This window comes from Crotalus tigris, unplaced genomic scaffold, assembly GCF_016545835.1.
Source record: "Crotalus tigris isolate CLP2741 ecotype Arizona unplaced genomic scaffold, ASM1654583v1 scf7180000017613.987060, whole genome shotgun sequence".
NCBI lineage: Eukaryota > Metazoa > Chordata > Lepidosauria > Squamata > Viperidae > Crotalus > Crotalus tigris.
Window position 1 is genome coordinate 290,990 of NW_024096512.1, and position 21,596 is coordinate 312,585.

A 21,596-nucleotide genomic window follows, 5' to 3' on the forward strand; every position below is an offset into this window, starting at 1 on the left:
CTTTGATGGGAAGAGATACAGGAAAGCCCCACTGCATGCATGTCTGAAGATTCACAATTTTTTAAAATAAAAAATGTATCTTTCAGAATTCCATAAAATTCATTCAAGCCACTATCAATAAACTGAACTGCACTTAATTTTGGTTAAAAAAAAACATTAATGTTTAGGAAAGGAGCACAAACTTCAAAATTTAAAACCCATATTCTGGCAGTTGTTTTTTTAAAATCATATGCTACTTTTCTGAGCACTCTAAAACTCTGGAGTGTTAAATGGTTTATGAAAAGCTGGCAATCAACCTCAAGTATATATGTAGTTTTCCTCATATAATCAGCATAATAAAAATAAGCCTGTTCGACAATGCTTAAATCTAATCAACATTATTGATTCTATATTAGTCTGATTGGGCACAAATTAGGAACATTTTAGACTTAGTTTTGAAATGGTAGTCAAATTTGCAATTGTATTAGACTTGAAGCAAAACTTATAAAATGTGAGGTATAATATTGGCAAAGAGTCAATTGGACTCTTTGCCAATATTATACCTCACATTTTATAAGTTTTGCTTCAAGTCTAATATAATTGGAGTAGTTTCTATTAGTAGTTTTAATGTTCACTAGTTGGATATTTTATTTATATTCCATTCAATACTTTGATTTTTGTAGCTATCTGCATATTAACCTTTACTTTTTCAGACATGCACTCCTCTTTTTATCCATACAGATAATGAGACCTAATTCTAATTTTTGAATGGATATATTTCAATCTAAGGTTATAGGAAATAACAAAAGGGCCATGGACGTGACTCACTTTATATCAAGTAATTATAGGTCATGATCCACCATTTGGACAAATATTTGTAACTGTCCTGCCCGTCTACCACTAGCATATATACCCATTCATTTTTGCTGAGAGAATATGGACTTAAATATTTTTTTAAAGACTGCTAACCTATACATTTATATAGTGATTATAATAGTGAGATGGAAGGATATTTCTCTCCAAAAAGGATGAAATTTATTGCGAAGATAACTTATATGTGAAATTATAACTTTTCACTTCACAAAATATTGTGGTTCATTGGCTGGCCTGGTCAAAAGAAATGATTGTGTGACATTGATGAACTCCAAACCAGTGGATGACTTCACCTAGTGGTTTTATGTAGAGCTTGAAAAAGATGGGAATATACAGTAAATATAAGCATTAACAGTGTCATGACCAGTAACAGGCATGCCTTGGTATGCCCATGGAAAATCTCAGCTTCAGGATCTGCATTGACTACTGTTTTACTTCTGGGTACAATTCAAGGTGCTGGCTGTCATCTTTGGCTATATAAGGTATAGGGCCAGATTACTTGAGGGATCACCTGTCTCTCATAACAACTGCCCAGCCAATTTGATTCTGCAGGTTGGCCTCTTTTGGGTTCGTTTAATTAAACAATGTCATTTCTCAGAATTTCTGAAGTACACTTTCTCTGTAGTCAGGTCTACCCTCAAGTCTAGAATGAAGCCCCTCCCTATCCACACCCCAGTCCCATATAGCTTCACTATGTTGTTGTTTAGAGCTGTGAAGATCTGGGTCTTCACCCAGATCTTTGGTAAGGAAGAGCTTTCAGTTCATCATGTTTGCCATCTTTTATCTTTATTTTTTACTTATTTTATTGCAATGTATTTGATTGTTGTGAGCCACCCCGAGTCATTGAGAGTCAGGTGGCATACAAATTTAATCTATTATTATTACAGAACTTAAAAATATTTGTGCTGGAATAGTCACCATTATAATTATCAAAATTTGCCCACTCTGCAGCATACATTCCACTGCTGATGTTTTCAAAGACTGTTTACAGAATTATACTTGTTAAAATTAGTTTAGTATTGATTAGTGTTAAATATCATCGACTAGTGCTATAATAATGGCATTTGTTAAATTATGGAACCCATAAAAGCTAAATAAATTTCTAGTTAATTATTAGCACCAATACTAAACATTCAATGATTCTTATGGTCATTTATTATTTTTAAAATGACTGATGAGACCGAAACAATATAATTATATTACTCTTATAATACCAATTTTAGAGCTTCCTGACACATTACAGTATGTGGTATAATGAAATGCATAAGCATATTATACCATTTTACATAATCTGAGAATGTGCAGAAGCAAAGTACATGTAGTAAGCTTTCAAACAATTCATGAGCTTACTGCCTGCAGATTATAAACACTAAACATTCATTTTAAATACATGAGTGCTCAGAGACACATGCCTGTAACATCTGAGAAACTTACGTTCCTGAATTTTCACACAAGTGATGCAGTACTAATATGAAAACACCTTCTGCAAGACAATTTTTCTTTATTCCATGCACTTTATTTACAACAAACTCTATTCAGAATGTTTCCTGTACTGTAATATACAGTATTTCGTTTGTCCTGTGGAATTAGTTTGCTTTTCAAAAGAAAAGTTATCCAAGTTTCTGACTCCTTATATGGCTCAGTTAAAAGTTCACTTTTAGGCAGTCACCATTAATATGATCTTTTTATCTTAATACCACTAAGATCAGTCAATCAATGACTGAATACATCATGCTCCCAGGGTAGGATGGGACTCATGAAAATAAAAAAATACTTAAACAAATCTCAAAGTAACCCTCTCATAATTCTGACTACAAATTTGGGTAATAGTGTTATGAAGTCAAGTTTTTTTTTTTTTTGATATTACACACTACATTGCTTGTGATAATAGAAGAGGTATTAAAGGAATGAAACTTTATTATGTTATTTCTTCCAATATTCTTCTGCTTTGTTGGGGAACACAGACTTCTTTGAATGGCTGCTTTTTAAAATCATGCTACTGTCAAGTATTGATGATAGAACAGGCCAAAAAGGCTTGTGGAAAAAAGACAAGCAGCAATCCACCAAGTAAGAAATGAAAGGAGTCCTCTGAATAATAGTGGAGTGAAAATGTTCTTCAGGCTAGCCAGAGCCATTGTTAGCTGTATTACGGTTACCTTCATCTTTCTATCATCAGATGGTGATTCAGAGCTTACTGAACTGCTCTGTGGATTGTCCTCTGAGGGTAAATCTGAGGTTAATTCTGGATAAATGCCCCACGAATAGTTACCTATAGAAAAATAATTAAGGCAAGAACATTGCTAAGTTTTTATATCATTTTAATTACATGCTTCTAAAAAAGATAAGTAATATTTTTATAAAGACAGAGACACCATTTGAAACCTGAGACACATGGTGCAAACTTTTCTCAATATTAAATCAGGATTCATTTTTAAAAAGATGAAATATTAATTTGGAAATATTTGGAAAGAAAAAGAATTAAAGAAATTTCCAGAAAAGATAGGTATTTCTCAATAAATTAAGCTTTTACAACAATTGTCTATGTTAATAGCACAGGAAATGGAAATAAAAATGAATTATGTAAAAAAATTGAGTTTGCAAATACTGTAAATCAGGGAAGTGGCTAGCACATAAATTACAAGAAAAAATAATAGTACTGAAATTACAAAAGAGAGATATTATATTGATTAGCAATGTGGCATGCAAAAAGCTTCTCATCATTATTATTCCAATTTGTATAAAAAAGTGACATCTTTCTAAAAAAAACTTTTGAATATCTAAAGAAACAAAATTTACAAAGGATTACAAAGGAACAGAGACAGATTCTGAACATCTATAAGTATAAGGGAAGTTTCTGAAGCTATAAAAAAGATTAAAGTAGGAAAAATGCTTGTAACCAGATGAATTATTAGTTTCTTATAAATGTTGTGATAAACTATCTTTAAAACTTTCACAAAATATAATGAATTATATCCTAAAAGGAAGAAAGATTGCAGACAATTGGAAAGAGGCCAATATAGCATTAATAGCTTTTAAAAAACATTTGAATTTAAGAAGAAATGATAAGTCAATATCATGATAGAATCATGACTTAAGTTGTTCACGATTTAAGCTGATAAACTGCAAATAATTTTGCAAGAATTTACTGATGAGGATTAATGTGGTTTTTTTTTTTTACATAAAATGTAAAGTTAGAAAATGTGTTGGACATTTTGGAATATTTGAAAAGCAAGCCACACTTATTTTCTTGGATAAGGCCTTTGAACTAAGCTTTCTTGTTCAGGGTTTTGATTGATGTGAATTTTGGAGAGAACTTGGGTAAGAAAATGGGGAAGATCAATTTATATGCCACAGAAAGCACAAATAATTATTAATAGAGATTGAACAAAAGATAGAGAAGCCCACTGTTCATTCCTCTCTTGTTTATTTTGGTTCTTGAAATACTGATTAGAGAGGAAATAAAAATTAAAAAAGAAACTTATAAGTTAGAAGGGCTTTTGCAGATAATTTGGTGTTGGTTCTGGAAGATCCTTTAAGGTGAACTAAAATATTAATGGGCAAATTAAAAGAATTTAGTGCATTAACTAGTTTCAAGGTTAAAAAATAGAAGATGAAGATATAAACAAAAATATGAAAACATAAGATCAAACAGAACTGATGAATATAATGGTTTTAAGATTGAGAAGAAGGTAAAATATTTGGGTATCACTGTGACAAACATTAACTCTTTGTTATTTCAAAATAATTATGTTAAGGCATGGAATGAAGTTGAAAAAGACATGATAAGATGGAAGAAACCGCAACTATCATCGCTGGAAAGAATTTGTGATAGAAAAATGAAAGTCTTGCCTAAAATGATGTTTTTGTTTCAGATAATACATATATTGAGAACTAATGTATCACTGAAATTGTGGCAGAAGGAAATACCTAAATTTGTGTGCCAGGGAAAAATGTGTTAAATATAAGATGTTACAAGATGCAAAGGAAAGCGGATGATTACGTTTACCTGATTTGAATTTATATTTTGCAACTTGCTGTTTGAATAAAGAAATGGATGCTGCTAAGAAACAATAGGCTTATGGAGTTAGAAGAACACAACCTGAGATTTCAATGGCATGGTTATTTGTAGTATAACAAAGTTAAGGCTAATGTGTACTTTAAAAATTACTAAGTTAGAATGACATATTGAAAATGCAGAATAAATAGAAACCCAGCTTGGGACTGGAAACACCTTTGTGCTCTCAGCACAAGAAGCATTTTATAAATGAGAATACATAAACACAAATGTTTGAAGCAAAATTGTGTACAAATGATAAAAATGTAATTGCTAAAATGTATAAACTTTTATTAAACTTTGAAACATAAAAATAACAAGTGAAAGAACATGTAATGAAATAGGCTAAATATTTTGGCAATAATCTAGAGATGGAAAAATGGGAAAATACTTTATGTGGCTGAAGGGATTGAAATTTACATTGTGTTCTAATCTTAAACAGAATTTTTATAAAATGATGTATTGTTGATACATGTCGTCAGAAAAATTGTCTAGAATATATAAAAATATTTCAAAGTTATGTAGGAAATGTGAAAAATTAGAAGGGGCATTTTATCATTTTTACTCAATATGTAAAAAAAGCTAGAAAACTCTGGATTGAAATACACACAGTGATTCAGACCAATTTAAAGGTTTATATGCAATTGAGACAAAATGTTTTTCTTTTGGGATTGATGGACACAGTTTGAAAAAAGAAAGCAAGTTTGTTTCTTAACATGTTAACTGCATCTTTGTTCATGCATGACTACAGCCAGCAGCATTTTGTTTCCTGCATAGTGATATTTATGACATATATTGATTTGGAAATTAAAAGATGACTGGTGGGATGGGAATAGAGAAATGAATAACCAAGAAATTAAGTTTTTGCATCTACCTTTGTCTACTTTCAAAACAAACCCCCTGTAAATGATTTTTGTACCTAATATATTTTTTCCAGTAACTGCCCATAAGCATTTTATTTCATTTATTGAATATTTCTTACCTAAAGTTTTTAATAGAAGAGTCATGTGCAGCAACATAACCAGAGGTGCCACATATTGAAGAGCAATTATACAAAGATAATAAAACACTCTGGCCACCTGAAGTCAACAAAAATATTGCACAATTAGGGGTAGAAGAGAATACTATCATATAAATTATCATAGCCAACAACACACACAGTTAATGGTATAAGCACATTAAACACTTTTACGGAATGTGTTGACAATCAACCACTCAAGAGAAAGATCCCAATACTCATCTGTTGGAAAGGGAGCAAAGCCTACATTTTTTACTCCCTGCCCTGACAGCCCACAGAGCCATGAATAATAGTTCTCTCAACAACTAAAGATCTAAAATGTGGACTCAAACAGCAGTTAACAGAATGAATATGCAGAAGGTAATGCCACGCTAGTCCAAGTAGTCTCCCATTTTCTTTTCAATTCCCTCTCCATTAAGCATGCATTTCTAATCCTGAAAAAACTGGAAAGTTTTTTCTGATTCCTCTTTTGACTGAATCCAATCCACATAGTTTTTTATAACAATGCTATTATAAAAATGATCTTGTTCTATAGTCTGAAAAGTGAGTGAGTTATTTATATTAAAAATATATTTGCTGTTCATGAACACAAATAGCTAACTCCCGGAAAGGAAACGAATAGTAAAATATTATGAAAAGCAAACTGTTTTGACACTTTTTCCTGTTATTTAATTATTAAAGTCCAGCCCAATCTGGTCAACTCTGGGCAGTTTACAACAGTAAAAACAATACAAAACAGATCATATAATTCAAAAGAAAGTCTACCTAATAATTAAATAACTGAAACTTCTCACAAAATGTCTGGGGATAAAGCTAGATTTGAAGGGTACACTTTAGATTGTTTGAAGAGGGTAGGTGCCATGACGTGCACCCGCTTCCTGCTATCCAACAGGCAATATTATTTAATGGAACTCAAGCATGCTCTGTCTGACCATATGGGAGGAGCAGAAACTATAGGAGATAAATAATCCCTCAGATCAAAGGAAAACAATTAATAGTTAAGGAGGTACTCTCAATATTTAAAAAACCCTTTCAACTTTTCCCGAAGGATTTACTTTTATTCTAAAAGGAATAATATTTCAGAATGCTCTTGTATTTGCTGTTTCTTATTTAAAATAGAATTTCATGTGTTATTTATATCTAATCTCTTTTTCTAAATTGAAAAAGACAAAGGAATCCACACACAATTCTATTTATATAAAAATATATAAGCATTCAATTTTATGAAATAGAATATATTAAAAGTATAACCATTTTCAAGAAAACAATAATAATATCACTCAAAATTAATGAAAAATGAATTATCAGTCTTATTACCAGACAATCTTACCCTTAAAAGTAACTAAAGTATATTGTGGTGGTTTCTAGAAAAACACATCAAATTCTGCCTTAGTCTAATTTTTAAAAATAGCATCATGCTCATTAATTAAAACTTAAATGGCTTGTTAATTTATATATTTGATTATAGTAACCTTAGGCTTACCATTTTCTGCAATTCAACAGTACTTATTCTTCCCACTTCTTTTTTCATCTGATCCACACATTTCTGTGCTAAATTCAGATAGGCTTGGAGATGGCTACGCATCATGGCTAACCTCAAAGCACATAGGAGAATTATAATCCACAATCTTAGAGTATCAAATGTAGCTTCTGACATTCTGTAGATTAAAGAACGAACACGGTAATTTTCTAAATATCATTCCTCACACACCCACACACACCCCAAGCACACATGCAAACATTGGGGAGAAGATAGGAATGGCAGATGGGAACGTGTTCCTATGAGAAAGAATGAGGGGAGAGAAATGTGAATGAAAAGAAATCAAAGAAAGGAGAACTACTTGTGCCTCCAGATTGAATGGATAGAGGAGGCCTTTGATTTCTCCTCAGAAAAGATGAAAATGTTTGTCTTAAACACTAAGGTTATGAATAAGAATATATCTATAAAAATATTACATTTTAAATATATACTTATTATAAGGTTTAAAAATAAAGATTTCCAAAGCAGCTTACAAAGGCACATTTTCTTTTCCTAATGGTGGGTTCATAATATAATCCTTGGTAATTGGCTTTACCCATAACAACACCATAAGCAGAGGTGCCAGGAAGTTTATATGTAGCAGAGTTCTGGAAGAAATAGAAAACAAAATGAAATACATTGTATTATTACAGAAAAAAGATATTTCTAAATTATCCTATATTGAAAGCAAGAGAAATAAATATTAGTCTAACTGATTTCTGTTACATTAAATTATTTATGGTTTCTAAAGAGCTTGAAAAAACCTTGGAATTCATTGCAAGCTTATCAAGTATTCTTGTGTAAAATGAATAATAAAAAATTAACTCCCCAAGTCTAATTTGTTTGCCATTACAAATATTCCCTAACACATACAACTGCAAGAAAGTTTGGAAGCTTGCCCCTTTGAACAAGGGAATACGGAGAGTGGTTACATATATAGGTTGTTCTCAATTTATGACCACAACTGAGTCCAAAATTCAAGTCAATTCCAGGTGCTGGTAATGACATTTAAAACCCCATTTGGCAGATTATTTGAGGGATTAATCTAAGTTACATCTATATGTCCTATCAGGTTTGGCAGGAATGGCATGTTAAGGGTCACATCCTTTAAGGAATATCATCTGGGTAAAGCAAAACAGCAGCTTCTGCCATGGCACTGATCCTTTGGAACATCATTCCTCCCAAGATTAATCAAAGAAAACACATTAATGGATAATAGGAGACAAAAAAAAAATAGGACTGTATTCATTCACCTAAAATATAGAGGGGTGAACAGATGAGTATCTGGATCGAACTCATCAGTTTAGCTCTTAAATTTTAGGTGTCTGAACATAGTCCTATTTTATTCCACTCTCTTAATCTATTAGTTGGTTTCCTTTGAAAATTCTTCATGAATTTAAAATGCATTTTAATAAGATTTTAAATTTACTGAATTTTAGAAAATACATTCTGAAATTTGACAGAAAAAAAAGAGCCATGTTATAAGAATACTACTACTGAGAGCGGAGAATACAATTTAAGTTGAAATCTATACACTTTAGCTTACTGGGTGATTTTTTCGGTTGTTAAACTCAAAGCATCTAGATGCATCTGAGCCAGCCTCAAACCAGGGAATGTCAAGATAGCTCCAATAAGTGAACAGAGGATAGCCAGGAAAAGTTTGAAGGTTAGCTTAGAAACAGGACCCCTAAAAGAGAAAGAGTGACAGTTAGTTTTTCTAACATTTAAAAACAGTACATATTGTATTTTTTTTCTACTAACAATACAGGTGATTGAAAGAGAAGCAGAATAAAAAAAAACCCCACCCAAGGAACATTCTAACCTTTAAAAAGCCGTTATAATTGAAAACTGGAAATATTACACCAACTTATGCTTACAGATAATAGTGTAGAAAAAGGCCATATTTGCATGGACTTTTCAACACTGGCTCCATCTAACAAGCTGTATGCCTGTCTCCTGCCACCTAAATTTCATCTGAATCTAACAGAATTTTCTTCTTGGTCACAAATTGTTCCTGCAATCATAAAGAGGTTTCTACTTATATTCAAGGTGTTGGTGTTGAGCTTTAAAGCCTTTCATGGCAGGTTATGTGAAGGACTATCTCTGCCTCATTTTACCTGCCCATCTCACCAGATCCAGCAAGGAGGGCTTGTTATAAGGTTCCATTGCCTACATTTAATGGCCTTGGGCAGCAGGTTTGTCTGCAGTGGCACCACTTTGTGGAATCTTCTCTCGTCTAAGGTGAAATTGGCCACATCTCTTCTGAGTCTCCAAAAGTCCCTTAAGACTTGGTTATTAATATTACTTATTTATGCTATTTCTAATTTACCCAATAATTGAAATTGTTGGTTTACATTATACAGATTATTATAAAAAGCACAATTATTAATTTTTATATAAATTTATGTCTCCGTCCAAGCATACAATGACAGGATTCCTGCATTTCAGACAGAAGAACTAAGAATTATTTTCCTAAACAAAATGTAAGTTTTTGGTATACTTTCAGATATTGCAGATGTGATTCTGAATTAAAGGATCCATAATTCTGAAAAATGTTACAAGGAGAACATTTTGATGATAATATATATTCTTCTGTAATATTGTGTTTTATACTTACTGGGATTCCAACCCTTGTTTTTCAAAAAATCGCATTGCACCTTCTGAAAAATTGGAGAAACCTGTAGATAGAATGTAGAAAGTAAACATAGAATATTAGGTTGCTAATGTGGAAAGAATAGAATAGTTTTAAATAGTTAAGCCAAAATATCAATTCAGCTATGCATAATCTAGAACATCCTTTGCTATGTGTAAAATCAAAATACTATTTGAAAGTGCAATACATTATTAGAAAATAATATCATTATTACAAAAGAATATAGTATTACTGAATTTAATAGTTCAGAACTCTAACCTACAAATATTTATAATTTACAGAAAAATATTTCATGACTGTAATACTAATGGGGAAAAATTATGAAATAGAAGATTTGAAAACAAAAAATATTGGTAAATATTTTTCAAAACATCTATAAAATATTTATTGTTAAAATTAAGTATTTGTCCATATTAACATCAAAATATTACCTGATTCAAGTCCAAACTCCAAATAGTTTTCTGTTACAATCAGAATTACCATTGCTTTGACAAAGAAAAAGAAGCCAAAAGTTACACAGACTGATTTTTCACCTCCTTCTTCAACTTTAAAGTAGTGTGTAGTTAATGAGAACAATATTTTGCTGTATATAAGTGTCAAGGAAAAAAAATTCATACAGTTCTAAATAAAGATGTTTGAACCCAAGTGCTAATGTTACAGAGATTATCCTATAGGGAAAATTATAGATATTGTCATAAATTAATTTTGGACCTATTTGGCGGGGGGGGGGAGAGCCGGAGTAGTTTTTAAGCTATAAGATAAATGTGTTCAGACTAATAATCTATTAATGACATCATAAAAGATTAATGCCAACTTCTCATATTTTTGCAAAAATGCTATACAAAATCACATTGCTAAATTTTAGCAAAACAATCTAAATATTCCTGATTGTGCACAAATGTGTATACTAGACTTAAAAGAAAACCCCACTAAAATCAAATCCATTTTACCTAAAGAAGACTGGAACTTGTTTTTCATTTGGCAAATTTTAAAAATTGGATCCTGTACAGAAAAAAAAGACTGCATTCTTGGGGAATACCAATAGGGTTGGGGAGGAGGAATAATATAATGTGCAGGTTTTCAGAAACCAGCTATTATGTGGAAAATGAATACTTTTGGAAAAGAAACCTTAGCCCCAATTTGCTCTAAATGTATCATAAGATGGACTTCTGTTAAAGCAATGACAGACTGAAAGTGAGTTTGCTTTTAGCTAAGCCGACAACAAACATGGGAGAAAATAAAGCCACAAGCTCAGTAAAGGAGAGGTCTTAGGATCACTGAGTGCTCCTTCAGATGCTCCCTGTGATGAAATTGTAAAATAGTGGTTTCTGGTGGGTTTTAGAGCTGTGGGAGTTGGGAGAGACAACTCTTCCAGAGCCACAATTTGGAGCTTTCAAGAAGTATGGGTTTGTCCCCTTTTTTTCTTGATCATCTTTAGTAGAAATGACTTGTAAATGGCTTTTTTGATATTAACAACTTTCAGAAGAACAAGTTTCATTATACTGGGTGATTTTCCTTCTACCTGTAGTGAAAAAAAACTTTTGGTAAGTGTAAAACCTAAAGAAAAACTTTTTTATTTGGAAATAAGCATCAAAAAGATGATTAAAATGTTGGTTTTAGTTTTAAATGGAGTAGGGGGCCAGATTAATTGAAAATGAGATTTTGAAATACATCCTGTAGGTTGCTAAAATCTTATTAAAATATATGCAGATTTTGAGTTTACCTGTAAAAAATTTTTCCTTTGGGAATATATGCTGGATGAGGGGAAAAAATGATAAAAGGAGACCCTTTAGGCTGGTTAACTAGAGGCAGATTCACTACTACAGAATGGAAAAAAAGTATTTTAATTCTCAGAAATGTCAAGGATATTTGGTAATAATGTACCCAGAAACTTCTCTTTAGACCAGTGGTTCTCAACCTTCCTAATGCCACGACCCTTTAATACAGTTCCTCATGTTGTGGTGACCCCCAACCATAAAATTATTTTCATTGCTACTTCGTAACTGTAATTTTGCTACTGTTATGAATCGTAATGTAAATATCTGGTATGCAGGATGTATTTTCATTCTTACGAATTGAACATAATTAAAGCATAGTGATTAATCACAAAAACAATACAGCAATGCTCGCTGGAGAAGCTTACTCTTCCTTGTTCAACAATGTTGGGAAGGAGGGAAGGGGAAGGAAGATTGAAGGGGAAAGGAAGGAGATGGAGAAGGAAGGAGATTGAAGGGGAAAAAAAGGAAGGAAGATTGAAGGGGAAAGGAAGGAGATGGAGAAGGAAGGAGATTGAAGGGGGAAGGAAGGAAGGAGAGAGAGATTGAAGGGGAAGGGATGGAGATGGAAGGAAGGAAGGAAGGAAGATTGAAGGGGAAAGGAAAGAGATGGAGAAGGAAGAAGATTGAAGGGAGAAGGAAGGAGGAAGGAGAGAGAGATTGAAGGGGAAAGGATGGAGATGGAGATGGAGATGGAGATGGAAGGAAGGAAGATTGAAGGGGAAAGGAAGGAGATGGAGAAGGAAGATTGAAGGGGAAAGGAAGGAAGGAGAGATTGAAGGGGAAGGAAGGAAGGAAGGAAGGAAGGAAGGAAGGAAGGAAGGAAGGAAGGAAGGAAGGAAGGAAGGAAGGAAGGAAGGATCGATCTTTGGAGATGGTGATTAATTACAACTTCCAGCATTCCCCACTCTTCCACAATGCTTTTTAGGGCTGCTGGGGATGGTAGTCCAGTAAGGTCTGGAGACACCCACAGACGCCCTAGCAGGGAAAATTGGCCGGGTAATTGCTGCGGCTTTACTTGGAGGCATGCTGCAGCTCCTGAAAATCACTTTAACAAATTTTCCCTGGTTCAGCAAAGGCAACAAGTAATAAAACAAGCAACAGATACCGGTAATAAAATAGCCCAATTTGTCCTTTCCAGTGCAGATGAAAAGAACCAGGGAAAAGGAAATTGCGTCTGCCTCTTTGACCAACGGGAGAAGCGGTAGGAAAAGCGCGGCGTTTCGGCCTGGGCACACAGCCTTGCACGCAAGTGCTGCCAAGGATGCACAAGCAACTCTGCACAATTGCCAGGGGAGGGGGTGAGGCTCTGGCGAAGAGCCAAGCAGCAGCACCTCCGGGGCCTCGGAAGTCGCGTGGAGGATCCATGCGCTTTGGAGCCGCCGGCCGCCCTCTCACACCTGCCACCCTAGAGCCCCCATTTTCATCCCGGCACCTTTTGCCCTCTCCCAGCTGCCCCCCTGGGACCTGCCCACCCCTCCAGCCTCCTGAGCGCCATCGCAGTGGCGGGGATGTGGGAGCTCCTTTCCACGCTGCATAGCCCTTCATCGCCACGACCCTTCCCCGACTCGTCGCACGCGAGAGGGGCGCAGCCAGAGCGCCAGCTCCCGCTCGGAAGGTGCCGCTTCTCCCCTCCCGGCCTGACTGGCTGGCCTCCAATGCACATACGGGCATCGCCACCGCCTTGCCCTCTTCCCCGCTGCCTGGCCACTTCCAAGGCCTGGAGCCTGGTGAGCCGGGAAGGAGCCGCTCCTGCCCACCAGCCCCAGGGCTGCGCCAGGCACCAGAGGGCCGAGGCGGCCTCCGACAGCACGGGAGGCAAGCTGGCCAGCACGAGGGAGGCTCTGGCGTGGAGGGCAGCCGGGGCGGAGCGCGGCCGGGCAACCAGGAGGTGTCGGGACCGGCTCAGCGCTGCAGCTCAACTCAGTCAGCAGTGGCGGCAGTGGCGGAGCAGCCCGGCGGCAGCAACAGCAGCAGCCCAGACCGGCTCAGTTTGGCCGCCCACGCAGCTCAGCCGGCCCGGGGCGGCATTGGGGGCGCGCGTGATGGTGCTGCGGCGGCAGGAGCAGGCCCTGTCAGAGAAGGGCGCCCTGGAGGCGGAGGAGCCGGCAGAGGAGGAGGGTGGCGGTGGCCGGATAGAGGAGTGGTGTCTCAGTACCTAAGACCATCGGAAATATGTGTTTTCCGATAGTCTTAGGCAACCCCTGTGAAAGTGTCGTTCGACCCCCAAAAGGGTTGGGACCCACAGGTTGAGAACCGCTGCTTTAGACTATCTAATACAACAAAAATGGGCTTAAAAGAAAGAGATAGAAGAGAATATAACTGAAAATCAGAATGAATGTCTATGGAGATTCTCAATCATCCAGATCATGGTTTCCCAAACTGAAGAAGCTTCTTGGATGAGAAATGAAACATTTTCAAAGAAAAAACAAAGGAAGTCCAGTTGTCTTTTAAAAAGCACCTTTGGGACATGAGGATTAGATTGTTTTGGATATGGATTTAAAATTGATAAGATACAAGAAAGATACTGGTAGGCATTTTACAGAACTTATAGATGAAACTGGTTGATGTTTTAGTAGTTAAAAGGGACACATAAATAATAAACCAATAGTGTTACTTGGATATCTGGGTTTTAACTGAGAAATGACTTGGACAATTTTATTTTGGATTTACAACAGAGATGTGTTAAGAAGGAATTCCTGTGAAAAGACAAGGAGAGAAAGAAATCAATTTTTGGATTATGACCTAAAAGGAATAAACACCAAGAGCTTTAAAAGTAAAATTAAGGTTTACAAATTGGCTGATTCAATCAAGATTAAGATATATACAATTCTTTTTTCCCCCTATGTTTTAATGTTTTTTCTTGACTAGAACTGAATGATGAAGCTTTAACAATTCATTTTTAGATAAGATGTCAGAATGAGAGAAATTTTGTTGCATTTTTTAAAGAAAATGATAAGCTATAGTATTAAAATTGAGAAGAGATGAAGAAAAGATAAGAATTAATTTGTGGGATATCATTTGATGGGATTAAAGATTAAAATTTTAAATATGTTACTTCTAATAGAGCTTAATGACTTTTTTCCTTGATTAAGTTTGATGAGTTTTAAAAGATTTGTTTACAGATAAGAAAAAATATATTTTTATAAAAAATGACACAGTACTGTGTAAGTGAGGAAAAGAAATATTACACTGTTTTGTTTAAACTTAAAATATACTTATTTTTGGTATTTCTTAATGGACTTTTGTTTGAATTATACGATTCTATTATTTCCTAATAAATAAGAAATGAATAGAGCTGGAAGGGACCTTGGAGGTCTTCTAGTCCAGCCCCCTGATCAAGCAGGAGAACCTATACTGTCTGAGAGAGGTGAATGTCTAGTCTCCTCTTAAAAATCTCCAGTGATGGAATGCCCACGATTTCTGGAGGTAAGCTGTTCCACTGGTTGATTGACCTCAGTATCAGAAAATTTCTCAATTCCAGGTTGCTTCTATCTTTGATCAGTTTCCAACCATTGTTTCTCGTCCTTCCTTTTGAAAGGTGCTTTGGTGAACAACCTGGCCTCCTGCCTTGTGGAAGCCCTTCAGACACTAGAACACTGCTATCATGTCTCCCCTATTTCTTCTTTTCTTTAGACTAGCCAAACCCAAGTTCCACAGCCATTCTTCGTATGTTTTGGTCTCCAGGCCTTTGATCATTTTAGTTGCTCTTCTCTGAATTTTTTCCAAACTCCCAACATCTTTTTTTGTGATATGGTGACCAAAATTGGCTGCAATATTCCAGGTGTGGTCTTACTAGGGTTTTATAAAAGGGTACTAATACTTTGTGTGATATTGATTTTATGCCTGTTTATACAACCCAGGATTGTATTAGCTTCTTTGGTTGCTGCTGCACACTTCTGGCTCATAGTCAAGCGATCGTCCACTAGGACTCCAAGGTCGCTTTCACAGTTACAGTTTTTAAGCCTGGTCTCACCCAATCTGTATTTGTACCTTTGGTTTTTCCTGCCTAAATGTAAGATTTTGCTTTTCTCCACACTGAAACTCATTTTGTTGGATAGGCCCTATTTTCAAATTTGTCAAGATCTTTTTGGATCCTGAGTTTGTCTTCTGGGGTTTTGGCTACTCCTATCAGTTTGGTGTCATCTGCAAATTTGATGAGTTCCCCTTCAATTCCTTCATCTAAATAATTTATGAAGGTATTGAAGAATACTGGGCCTAACATGGAACCTTGTGGTACCCACTGCTTACTTCTCTCCATGTGGATGTTGTGCCATTGAGGACTACTTGTTGAGTACAGTTTGTCAGCCAGCTACAGATCCATCTGGTTTATCAAGCAGTAGGATGTGATCTACTTTGTCAAATGCCTTACTGAAATCTAAATATACTATGTCCACAGCATTTTGCTGGTCTACTAATTTAGTCACTTTATTGAAGAATGAGATAAGATTGGTTTGGCATGATCTGTTTTTAACAAACCCGTGCTGGCTACTAGTTATGACTTTTTTTGCTTCCAGTTGTTCGCAGATCTGTTTTTTGATTATCTTTTCTAGGATTGTCCCAGGTATTGATGTTAAACTGATTGGTCTGTAGTTTCCCGAGTCTGATTTTTCTTGAAGACGGGGTCCACATCAGCCCTTTTCCAATCCTCAAGCAATTCCCCTGTGCTCCAGGATTTTTGAAAGATGTAGTGCAGTGGTTCTGAGATAACATCTGCCAGCTCCTTCAGAACTCTGGGATGTAATCTGTCAGGCCCCGGTGATTTATATTTGTCAAGGTCGGATAGGTGTTCTCTTACCGTTTTCTTGCTTATTTTAATTTTTGTTTCTAATTTGTCTTTTGCAGTGGTTTTTGGTATGTTGGGCTATGGTTTGTTTTTGTGTGAAGACTGATATAAAGTATGAGTTAAGTAGCTCTGCTTTCTCCCTGTTGCCCGTTATTTCCTTGCCATCTTCTCTCTTTAATGGACCCACAGTTTGCTTGACATTTTTCTTGTTGTTAATATGTTGGGAGAAACTTTTTTTTTTTTAATCCATGATTTCTATTGCAAGTCTTTGTTCGTTCTGAGCCTTTGCTTTCCTGACTTCATCTTTACACGTTCTGGCTGTCTCCTGATAATTGGCCTTAGTTATGTGTCCCTCTTTCTCTTTTTTGTATGTGTCCTTTTTGTCTTTCAGTTTGTCAGAGAGATCTTTGTGTAGCCATGCTGGTTTCTTTTTGAATTTCTTGTTTTTCTTTTTCAGTGGTATTGTGCTGGACTGGGCTTTTATGATCGCATTTTTGAGAGTTTCCCATGCTTCTTGGGTTGTTTTCCGCGTTAGGATTTTCATCCATGGGATCTTTCCTAGGTTCTGAGTTTGTTAAAGTCAGCTCTTTCAAAGTTCAAGACACTGGTTGGATTGTTTTCTGTTGCCATTTTGTGTTGTATTAAATTCCAGTATGACATGGTCACTTTCACCCAAGGTTCCAGCAATTTCGATTCCCTCAATCACTTCTTCTCTATTTGTAAGGCTTAAATCCAGTATAGCTTTATTTCTAGTTCCCTCCTCCACCTTTTGTGTGACAAAGTTGTTGGTTAGGAATCTGTTTGATCTCTCGCTCACTGCAGTTTGTCTCCCAGTTCATATCTGGATAGTTGAAGTCTCCCATTACTACTGTGATATGCTTCCTAAATGCGCTTATTAACTGGTTAGCAAAGAGTTCATCTATTTTTTCTGCTTGGTTAGGTGGTCTAAGATACACCTATGGCAATGTCACTTTTTTTCTCTTTGATATTGATCTATACACATTTTGGAGACATTTTATCTTTGATCATGTGCTTTTCTGCAGATATATCGTGTTCTTTTACATATAGTGCAACTCCTCCTCCTCTTTTTGTAGACCTGTTTCTTTTGAACAATTTGTATCCATCAGTCCATTCATGGGTTTCGTCCCATCAGGTTTCTGTTATGCCAACTATGTCATGCCTTCCCTCGTGTCCTATTGCTTCTAGTTCGTCCTGTTTGTTCCTCAAGCTTTGAGCATTGGTATATAAGCATTTAAGGCTTTTATGCCTGTCCATGGGTGTGTTTCCTTTATCTCCTGATTGTTGTTCAGGTTTTTCTTTTCTTTTTTCATCACTGCTACCTCATTGTTTGATTTGTTTTCTTGGGATTTGATTGGTTTTGGGGTCTGGAGATTCTAGAGATTGGTCACCTTCCCACCTCAGTTTTAGTTTAAAGCCCTCCTGATGAGTTGGGCCAGTCTTTTTCCAAGTATATTTTTGCCTGTTTTCATGAGGTATAATCCATCCCTTGCCAATAGTCCTTCATGTAGGAAATGCAGTCAGTGATCCAGGAAACCAAAGTTTTCTTGGCGACACCAACCCTTTAGCCAATGGTTTATTTCTAAAATTCTTTTTTCCCTCAATGGGTGTTGGCTTTTTGTTGGGAGTACTGATCAGAACACTGCTTGTGCTCCTAGCTTCTTAACTTTATTACCTAGTTGTTTGTAATCCCTCACTATTGTACTCAGGTTGTTTGTTGTGTCATTTGTCCCAATGTAGTGAGGAGGAGGGGATAGTAATCTGTGGGCCTAATTCTCAGCCACATCTTTGATTTTTGCTCGAGGGAGACAGCATATCTCTCTGGATTGTATGTCTGGTCTGCAGATACATGGTTGTGTTCCTTTGAGGATAGAGACTCCTACTACCAACACTCTCATTTCTTTTTTGGGGGAGGGGGCTGCAGTCTGGGGTGCTTTTCTGTTTATCTCTGGTGTATTCGTTGATGTGGCTTTTTTAGGAATATTTGAAGTTGTTTCTTTGCTAGGTGTCTCCATGTCTTCTTTGGGAGGGGTTGTCGGTCTGCGTGTTTCCATCTAAGGCAGCGGTTCTCAACCTATGGGTCACGACCTCATTTGGGGTCGATCGACCATTTCACGGGGGTCGCCAAGCAAGGCTGTCTGCCATTTTTCCCCGCTTTTCCGGCGGGTGCCTTACCTCCCTTGGGCTGGGCCAGCTGGTGGCTCAGCCGGTGGTCAGCCTGCCCCATCTCTGCCGCTTGCCAGCTATGCCTCGGCCAGCGCAGGGGGCGGCACCACGCATGCGTGGCGCTCCCAGGCAGGGAAAGTCCTCGACTTATGACCGGTTTAGTCCTCGACTTACGACCAGTTGGGGGTCGCATTAAAAAGGTTGAGAACCACTGATCTAAGGGGAGAAATCAATTGCTCAGTTTTAATAGGGCTGCTTCTGGTTGGGTAGGATTGGGCAGAAGGGGTTTGTTTGTTGTATGCTGTTTCTTTCTTTGGGTATTGTGTTTTCTTCTATGTGTGACATACCTCCATTTGTCTTCCTCCAGGGTTTATCAGTAGGGTCAAGTCCTCTGGGAGTTATTTGTTCATTGTTTGGTTCGGTTTGGGTGGAGTTTTCTTTCATATGTTGGGGTTTGGCTAGAGTTGCCTCTAAGTTCCTAATCTTTTTCTGTAGTAGTTCACATAATTTGAATCTAATGCATGTATAGCTGGGTATCAGAGCATACATGAAACAAGCATACCACAAGAGTATGAGTCACCTGTTCCATGAGTTTGGTGTTTGATAGTCCCTCTTTTTGGTTGCTGGATGTGCTTTGCTGTTGGCCTTGTTTCGAGCTTCTCTGTTCTGGATAATTATGCCTATTTTGCTGTTGTTTTTTTCTGCTTGTCTGTGCTTGTTTTTGTGCCTTGTTATTTTGGTGTAGAGGAAGTATGAGGTAGTATGCCCTTTGGTTTTAAGAGAAGAAAAATTACAGTTTATATTGAAGTTAAAGGTTACTGTTTTCTTAATTTGTTATTTATCTCTGCCCTCTCTGCCTTGGTTTTCTGACTGCCTTTCTGCGCTCAGCCGGTCTTTCTGTTGCCCTCAGTTGCCTCTAGCTGTTGCTCCGTCTCCGATGTTCAGCCAGGTTTTTTCAGGCTGCCGGTCAGGTCCTCCACTGCTTTGCCGTCTCTGTCATGCTGCCTCGTCGCTGCCTGCAGGCCTCCGGTCCGCTGCTACCTCACCACCACCACCTGCAGGCCTCCCGGTCTGCCACTGCTACCTTGCCTCCACCTGCAGGTTTCCTGGTCCGCAGAAAAGAATGCCATCGCCTGCAAGCCTCCAGTTCGCCGATGCTGCCTCACCGCCACCTGCAGGCCTCCCGGCCCACTGCTACCACTAGCCGCCACCTCTGCGCTCCATCAGCCACCTAACCGGTCCGCTGCTTCGCATTGCCGCCAGCCACTTCCTTTTTGCTTAGTTCAAATATTTAAAAAGATGTTACATTACTGAAAATATACTTGTCTTAATGAAGGGGAAACTCATTTCTATATTTTTTCTGTTTTTTCATTTTATATTTTTCCCTCCCCCATTTTTCAATATTTCTCTTAGTTTACATTAGTTTTATCTTTGTGTTTTTAAACTTCAGTAAAAATTATTATTATTATTAAATGTACCATAAGATAACTGACTTTTCTTTCATTTAAGAATTGTAATTAAGCCCTTCAGGTTTAATGAAAACATTAAAAACTCAGTAAACTATTAAGTTTTTGAATAATTGTATATTTTCAAAATTAAGCAATACTCTTTTAAAGGAAAATTAAGCAGCTCTATTAGCTCATTAAGAATAGATTATTAGACTAGAAATTAGATTCCTTATTAGAAACTACCGTATTTAACAATATCAGGGGGCGGAATATATAAATGAAACTTAGTAGTCTTTTTTATTTTTACTTTTATTAATCATAGTATGATCCTTTTTAGAAGATTTTTAAATGTTTTAAATTATAATTGAAGAAACCCTTGACCCTTTTAAACAAATAAGAAATTTAGAAATTATTGTTACATGGGCATTGTTATAAAGTTATAGTTTTTAAAGTAATTGTTCAAAAGTTCCAATAAAAATCTGTATGACATCAAAAGTGGTAGCATTTTTTAATTGCCATACACCAAGATTGAATTCAGATGCATAAAAATACTTGCATGCTTTGTGGATTGGGGTTTCTTCAGTATAGGAAGAGTTTTAGACTAGGGCATTTGTTTTATTTATTGTCAGAATTGAACAAGCAATCAAAAGTAACACTGGTGTTCCATTCTGAATCTATCAGCTTTAAACACACACACTAAAGTCAAATATAGCCCTATCTCTCTTCTATTTGCTGCATACTGCATATTTTAACACAACCACTAAATGATCTGCTATCAGCCAGAGCTGACATAGAAGACACATTTCCATAAGGAACATACATCAACAAAGAAAGCAGTATCTAAGAGGTAAATAGAAACAGAATATGGATTATAGAAATTGAAAACCAGCCACAACTTTTGCAGAAGAAATGGGTCGTAAACATTTAGAAGAAAAAAATGATACTACAGTATAAAGATAGCAGTTCCTAAAGAGTAGAGGGAATGTAGTAGTTTCCTGAAAGACAAATGATCACAGAAGTCTAAGATAATGGTTCTCAAACTGCGGCCATATGGCCCCTTGACTATTTAGATTATTTCAAAGAAGGCCACAGATGAAAAACATGTCATGTGCCCCCCCCACCCAAAAAAGAATTTTTATACTGCAAATACTCTCTTGCAAATGCCAGAAAACAAGATAATCCATCTCTGGTAATGGGACCTGGATGGATGGGACCTGAAAGAAAAAGAAGCTTGTAAAGGGGTCACAGGCAAAAAAAGAGAGAGAGAGAAACATTGGTTTAAGACTTGCTACTACAGATATATGTGG

At 36.5% G+C, this 21,596-nt stretch overlaps 1 protein-coding gene across 3 annotated transcripts in view; it reads right to left on the bottom strand.

The window, feature by feature from the left end:
* Positions 1–1,616: 1,616 nt before the first annotated feature.
* TMEM161B (transmembrane protein 161B) overlaps positions 1,617–21,596 on the bottom strand; it is a 50,034-nt gene continuing 30,054 nt past the window's right edge. For all 3 annotated transcript variants that reach the window (XM_039325990.1, XM_039325997.1, XM_039326005.1), the window contains 7 exons: positions 10,528–10,679; positions 10,061–10,121; positions 8,990–9,130; positions 7,938–8,051; positions 7,408–7,582; positions 5,889–5,985; positions 1,617–3,121 (listed from right to left, as the gene is read on the bottom strand). In XM_039325990.1, the coding sequence (XP_039181924.1) occupies positions 2,844–3,121; positions 5,889–5,985; positions 7,408–7,582; positions 7,938–8,051; positions 8,990–9,130; positions 10,061–10,121; positions 10,528–10,679 (1,018 nt within the window). In that variant the 3' untranslated portion in view covers positions 1,617–2,843. The remainder of the gene's footprint in view (positions 3,122–5,888; positions 5,986–7,407; positions 7,583–7,937; positions 8,052–8,989; positions 9,131–10,060; positions 10,122–10,527; positions 10,680–21,596) is intronic.